Source organism: Gadus macrocephalus, chromosome 22, assembly GCF_031168955.1.
Source record: "Gadus macrocephalus chromosome 22, ASM3116895v1".
In the NCBI taxonomy this organism is placed as follows: domain Eukaryota; kingdom Metazoa; phylum Chordata; class Actinopteri; order Gadiformes; family Gadidae; genus Gadus; species Gadus macrocephalus.
Genome location: NC_082403.1, coordinates 5,698,221 through 5,705,720, shown reverse-complemented (window position 1 = coordinate 5,705,720; position 7,500 = coordinate 5,698,221). Strand labels below are relative to the sequence as shown.

Sequence of the window (7,500 nt, the reverse complement as noted above, 5' to 3'; positions counted from 1 at the left end):
AAAGTTGAAAAATGTACAGTAGACAGAATGCCACAGACACCCCGGACCTCGACAGGCAACCCACTGCTTGTCTTTAACGACCACTATGCTGTGATATAATAATAAGGAGGTACGTCCTGTTACCCCCTACCCCCTCTCCACTGCCCCCCTCACCAGCCGACTACAAGGAGAGCTTCAACACCATCAGCAACATCGAGGAGATCGCCTACAACGCCGTCTCCTTCACCTGGGACGTCAACGAAGAGGCCAAGGTGAGCTACACAACACACAACCGCACACACGGACACGCACCCACATGCATATGCACGCACGCACACACACACACATGCTCACACACCTACACAGATCCATATCGCTGTATGTATTTCTCCAAGGCAAAACATTCTGTTCTCTGTGTACTGTTTTCCCTGCGGCTTGTGTTTGAGAAAGACACAAAACAAAGAGGAGGTTGTAGAGCCGGTCTTTTTATGCTGATTCATTTAAACCAGAACCCCCCCCCCACCCACCGTGGCGCAGTACAACAGGTGCACGGCTAAGTGTAGCGATATGTGCCTCAAACGGGACGTTTGGGTTCATACACACTTTTACAAGCTGGGCTAACAGTAGAAAAGTAACCTCAGTTCAACCTCAATCTTACCAAAATATCTGTCTTTGGATGTGGTTCCTCTGCGCCTATTGAGCTCACACTATGTACATCAGCACACAGGCTGTACATGCGTACGGCCTACATGGGTTGAGCAGCTAAGCTAGGTGACGTGCTAGCTCTACATCAGACAGATCTGTAGAAACCACAGGTGTATACCTTCCCTTTATTTGTCCTCCTTTGTGGCCACTCCTTAAACAGAGCCCCTGTCACTGTTTGAATAGGCCCCCAAGGGCCTATATACACACACACACACACCCACACCCACACTGGGCACCATCTCCACCCTACTCTGTGTGTTTTGCCCTCATTTCGACGGTTCAATGGCTCTTTCTTTCTGTGTGTGGGAGGGGGGGGGGGGGGAGGGCACCTGTATGTGATCGTCTGTGTGTGTGTGTGTGTGCTTTACATTTTCTAACTTTCCTTCTAATCGGAGCGTGGAGACAAAGAGCCCCCCCCCCCCCCCCCCCCCTCCCTCCCCACAGTCTCTCTATTGTGCGTGTGTGTTGTCCTTCCTAAGTGAGACGTATAGCTGGTGGGAGGTTAGCCATCTCATCCTCGGCACTGGTTCCTTCTCAGTGAGGTGCCACGGCAGCTGGCCGCATCACGGCCCAGGTGGACTGAGTGCTACACAGGGATTGTCCTGTGGTCTGTCTGCGTTTTATTGTTGTTGTTCTGCACATAGTGTTCCAATCGAGGCCTCACCTCACCTCAGATCTGTTTCATCCAGCCCCTCCTCTGAGGATTAAGTATCAGGACACAAACGCCTGGAGAACCGGTCCTTAACTCAAAATAAATGCTAACAAACAAATAAAGAAACATACCCTGAACTCCTCCTCCTATCGTGTTGCGTTAGTCCAACTCCACTCCACTCCACGCACTTTAATCTAAATTAAAGACCCAAAGGTTTGACGAACGTTGACAGTATTCCTTACTAAGGGCCACACCCTGGCCTGGTTGGCCATCTCCTATTCCTACGGCATCGAGGAAGCCGTTCCCTTCGGGAAACACAAGTTCAGCGTAACGTTGAAACAGTGTGATGTTTTTAACTGGTGGGCTTTTATGGCCACGGGTTAATGAACAACTCACCCGGGTGAGTAATGAAATACTTTGGTTTGTCTGAGGCTGCGATCGCATTCAGCCCCAGAAGAGGGGTGTGGGTGTATCACGGTGTTGCGTTGTTTGCTGAAAGGCATGAGGCCTTAAACAAAACGCCTGTCCGATCCTGTAAGGCGCATTGGTAAACAGAGCTGGGAGCAATGGATACACCAGCAATTGAGATGCTTTGGTTTTTGTGACGGAAGTAAAATGTACGGGAAAAGGGGGTTGTTAAACTTAGGAAATAAGTCGGAATTCAGTCTGATTCATTTTTTTTTATCAGCAATGGACCCGCACTGTCTCAAATTTTCAAATTTACAATTAAAAATATTTATTTAAATGTTATCATCTAAAAGTCTTTCCATTTAAAACATAAAATTGTGATTCTTAAGTCTTCAGAGTGTAGCTCATCAAACACCCCCTTTTTCTAAGTTCAAGCTTGTGTCCTCCCCTCCCCTCTCCTCTCCAGATCTTCATCACGGTGAACTGCCTGAGCACAGACTTCTCATCCCAAAAGGGGGTGAAGGGCCTGCCGCTCATGATCCAGATCGACACCTACAGCTACAACAACCGCAGCAACAAGCCTCTGCACCGGGCCTACTCCCAGATCAAGGTCTTCTGCGACAAGGTGAGGGTCTAAGGTCAGGACCAATGGAGGTTAAGCTTCTCGGGACACTTGAACTAAACACAAATGCACAGCTTTGGATTGTGGGACCTTTGCAACAGCACCATCCATGGAAGAAAGCCTGACCGGAATCAACCGGGTATTCAATGGCAATTTATGAGGAAATGCAATCATATTTTTCTGTAGCCAATTCATATTTTTTCGATCAATATTTTGTCTTTTCAAGAATGAATACTGCAAATAGTCTGCTTTTAAAAAGTATTTTCTTTGCAACAATTGCCAGTTAATTTTTTTTTTAAGACTTTTCCAAAGACCCCCAACATTTTGCTGTTGGGGATTTCAAGGGGTCCCAAGAGTCAATCATTGGGATTTCAGACCCCGTGAGGTGTAGCCATGGTTTCAACATTGGGGGGGACAAATGCCTGGGGGCGGGGTCCGCCCCCCCCGAGGCAAAGATTTTGAACATGCATTAATCTGGTGCACTCTGAGAGCAAAATCTCAATACCTTGCACCTAATTTTGAAGACCTTTTTAGGGATGGATGTTTAAAACACTTTATTCTACTTCATTTAAGAATGCTCGATTCTGATTGGCTGGGAGGGGTGCATTAATCCGGCATATTGCCCGCTGACTTGTCGGTTCTACTTACTGCTGACTGAGCACAGTAGATCAATACGCCGCTTGCATCGTTTTCTATCACATACATTTCCAAGATGAGGTCCATAGTAAAAATAAACCAAGGAGTGCATGTTTGATCGATCGTCATTAAAGCTGACTTGATACGAATGTAGCAGCTACGTTATTAAACTAGTGATCAGATCCAGCCTTGTGTGGCACTGGTTGCTATAGAAACGAGTTACCTACAGCTGAGCTAACGTTATTCACCGTAGTTCTAAAGGGAACTACTTTTCGAGGGAGAACTTAAACAGAGTATACATTTAATAAGCATGCAATACGAATGCAATACGAATTTATTATGTTGGCCGGCGCGAAGTAGAATAAACGGAATAATCACCTCAAGGCAGGGCAATAAACAGTTTGATATGCCCGGCTCGCGGAAGGTTACCACCCTCGACTTCGTCTCGGGCGGTAAGCCGTCCACGAGCCGGGCATATCAACCTGTTTATTGCCCGGCCTCTCGGTGATTATTCCTTACTTAATACTGGATGTGACCAAGCAGTCTGGGAGTGTGGAAGACTTGAAATTAGGAAAAGGATGACACACATATACTTCAGAGCTCTGTTTTCCTTTACTTTTTAAATTAAATATAACATTTTGTGCTCCTCAATATTTCAACCAATCCAGTCCTTTTTTTTCCACATTACATTCATTGATGTTTTGTCTTTTTTACAAAACATACACAAACAAACACCTGCACCACCACAACAAGGACACAAAATCCAGCCAGTTCTTACTTCCATTACATTTTTTATTGCATAACCATCACATTTGCCAATGCTGAGTAAAACCCACCCAGGTGCATCTATCTCATGGACCTAAATAGAAGTCACCCCAAAACTTTTGTTACCCCTCAGAAAATATAGATTTTCTGATATTTTCATCCACTTGTTTAATAAGTACATAGATGAGTTTCACGAGAGAGCGCACTGAGCTAATCTCATTGTGAAACCATTAGCCGTATTGAATGATGCACTGTTAAAGAATTAGACATGTCAAGGACATAACCTAAATGTTTTCTGATTACGGTAGTTATGGATTAATCTATGAATACATACATTATACAATGTTTTGTAACCTTGAATGAAACTTGACTTAATAATTATTATATTGCTATATTAGCAACTGCAACGCTGCTGTGTAGAGTTGTGTGTCAACTGAAGGAGGCGAGAAAAAAAAAGAGATGAAGATGATGAAGACAGCGATTTTAGTATCGATAATGTTGCACATAAGTATCTAATCTGATATTTTTTTTTTTAATTTTGATCGATTAGTATCTGAGTATAATCTTTTTTGACAACCCTACACTATATACATGTGTGTTAACAGGATTCTGCGTGAATGTCATGATTCGGTCTTAACCTTTCATATTTACTCCTCTCTTAGGCGACTCACCTATATGCCGCCACTAGATTGACAAACTCTCCCTGTGCTTTCATCCTCCAAACTTTCTGTCTCTCCCGCTGGCTCACTAGCTCTACTCTGAACACAACAGAGGAAACATGGAAGGAATAATATCACAGATATCAGCAAACTATTTACCAGTAGACTACTGAAACACACTATAGACATCAGTGCCACTGCCAACAGGATTCTGCTCTAATGTCACAATTCGGTTTAAACCATTAATATTTACGCTTTTTTTTTTCTTTTTTTTTCAAAGTAACTTACAAATTGCATTGAACATAGGAAAAGCCAAGGCTCTATTGGTTTCCAGAACTCCTCTCTTAGGCTACTCACCTCTATGTCACTACCAGATTGACACACACTGCTTTCATCCTTTCATCCACCAAAGTGGACATGCCACAGGGAGGAAATATTATCAGATAACAAGTACTGTTCCTTTCTCAGATAGTCAACAAACCACTTTTGATCTCTGTACGATAATAATTCTATGGCTAGTTTTTTGTAGTCTATTAACTCTACTGTACTGTAATGCTACAACTGATAGGTTAACACTTCTCATTTTCTCACCCCTCTTTAATTACTTTGCTTCTTTTCTGAGACGAGGCAAAACATTGCCGAATGTCTCTGCAACCCTCTTGCTTCCTCTTGCTCATGACGACTGTGAAATAACACAAGCAGCACTAACATCATGAGAGACAAGTTAAAACTCCACGCAGGCTTGTTGTTACAATGTACAACATTGATAGTTCCTAAAATGGAGTGCTGAGAATGGTTGCGCACTTCGTAGGCCTACAGTGCATGTGAAAGATTTACCCATGGTGACATACACAAGTGCGTGTGTGCGACACAGCCAATTTTGAGGCAGGCCTGGCTAACATGAGATTCTACTATCATCCTTACCTCCCTTCTCCTACTCCCAATCATTTGCTCTTCTCTTTCGCTCTCCAAACCTCCAAGCCGAGTTACCCTAAAGAGGATGGTGAATTCACTTAAACCAGCAAAGGTTGCTAATGCATATTTGTTACAGCTTGCCAACACCTTTACTGTCACTGGCATTTGTTAATTTGTGAATCAGGCCTCTCTCTCTGTCTCTCTCGCTCTCTCTCTCACACTAAGCAGCACCAAATACAATCTTGACGATTTTTGTAGTGCTGTGTGTAGTGTAGGCACACGTTTGCCCCATTCTGAACTTGAACACGCAGTTAATTTCCTTTCCTAGCTCCTCTTGTTTATGTTGGTAGCTTAGCCATGTCATGTCACGTTGTCAACATTGGATACATGGAGCAGAACATAGTGGGTCATATGTCCGATACTTTTTGGAAACGTTTTCTTCATAAAACGTGCCAGACAGATTTTGTATACATTTTATTCCTTAGTATTAGCTACATGGGTATGCCGTCTTTCAGAACCTTTCATTAACTGCACTAAAGAGAGAAAAACTAGTGCATCCTTATTCTGAAAATGCACTTCCGAATGCATCTCTGTCCCCAGCACATTTAAAACCAAACTGCCCATGCATTTAGATCTAATGGGGAACATTTCGGAACATTGAGACGTCGGCATAATGAGGCCGGGGCCAACGTCATCTAGCTGGCTTTTACATAGGTAACACATAGCTAATGATGCTAATGATGAACAACCCACGAAATTGGAGAGACACTATCAAAAGCTTCATAACTTACCTGTGTTTTCGATCGTAACACGCCACTCATTTGCTGTTGTTGATGTTTTTGATTCCGTGGTCATGTAAAAAAGACGGTTGATGACCAATGCAATCGAGTGACAAGTCACCGTCACCGAGCCGCACGTGCGGGGACGAATCAAATCATGGATCTATCCCATTGGCTAGCTAGCCCGAACAGCCATATTCTCATTGGCTGTAAGAGCTGTAGATGGAATCGGATTGAGTTATTAGGATGTGCGGCGCGCACTTTGTGCAGAGATGCGTTCAGGGAACGGAGTGTACTTCAGGGAAAACCTAAGTGTTCTACCCATAGAAATATTAAATTGCTATATCCCTATTCCCAGCGATTTATTGGGGGGGACATTTTGGGCATATCTGAACATTGGGGGGGACTTGTACCCCCCAATGTATATGGCCGCTACGCCATTCACACCCCGAGTTCCTCGATGGCTGGGAGCTTCAGCGCTGGATGGTTTTATTTTGACGCTTTACTGCCCTCTAGTGGTTTAAACAGGGCAGCGTTTAGAACAGGCGGCATTTGAACGCTAATAAGCATAACCATTAGTTGACGTTGAATGAGAATTGTTATGGGATGTTCTGTATGTTAACGATAAATGCTTATAACACATAATTACACATTGTTAATACTCTTGTTTTATTTTATTTTCAGGGAGCAGAGAGGAAGATTCGGGATGAGGAGAGAAAACAGTTCCGTAAGAAGTCCAAAGGTATGAGCCCAATATGATAACAGTAAAAACAATAATACATTAAGCTGAAAGCTGATTTCTTAAATGGATTTATTTAAACTTTCAAAATACCTTTTTTCTCCTCCCCTCTTCATCTTCTCCCCCCCGCCACTCCCTCCTCCCCTCCCCTCTCCACCTCCTCTCCCCCCCAGGTAAGGACGGCGGTACGGGGGGTGTGATCACAGCCCAGACGAAGAGCGACGCCACCTTCTTCAAGAACCTGACAGACCTGGAGGCCCAGCCCGTCCTCTTCATCCCCGACGTCCACTTTGGGAACCTGCAGCGGGCCGGACAGGTAGAGACACACCTGACTGACGGACTGACTGACTGACTGGCTGGCTGGCTGACTGACTGACTGACTGACTGACTGACTGACTGACTGACTGACTGACTGACCGACTGGCGACTGGCTGGCTGGCTGACTGACTGACTGGCTGGCTGACCAACTGACTGACTGACTTTGGGAACCGGCAGAGGGCCGGACAGTTAGAACAACACCTGACCGACTGACAGACAGACAGACAGACAGACAGACAGACAGACAGACAGAGAGAGAGACGGAGAGACAGACAGACAGACAGACAGACAGACAGACAGACAGACAAACAGAGAGAGAGACG

General features: G+C 44.5%; 1 protein-coding gene across 1 annotated transcript in view; it reads left to right on the top strand.

The window, feature by feature from the left end:
- grhl2b (grainyhead-like transcription factor 2b) overlaps positions 1-7,500 on the top strand; it is a 22,997-nt gene that overhangs the window by 11,565 nt on the left and 3,932 nt on the right. The window contains 4 exon segments of the mRNA XM_060043172.1: positions 157-251; positions 2,211-2,369; positions 6,805-6,862; positions 7,033-7,175. Coding sequence (XP_059899155.1) covers positions 157-251; positions 2,211-2,369; positions 6,805-6,862; positions 7,033-7,175 — 455 coding nt within the window.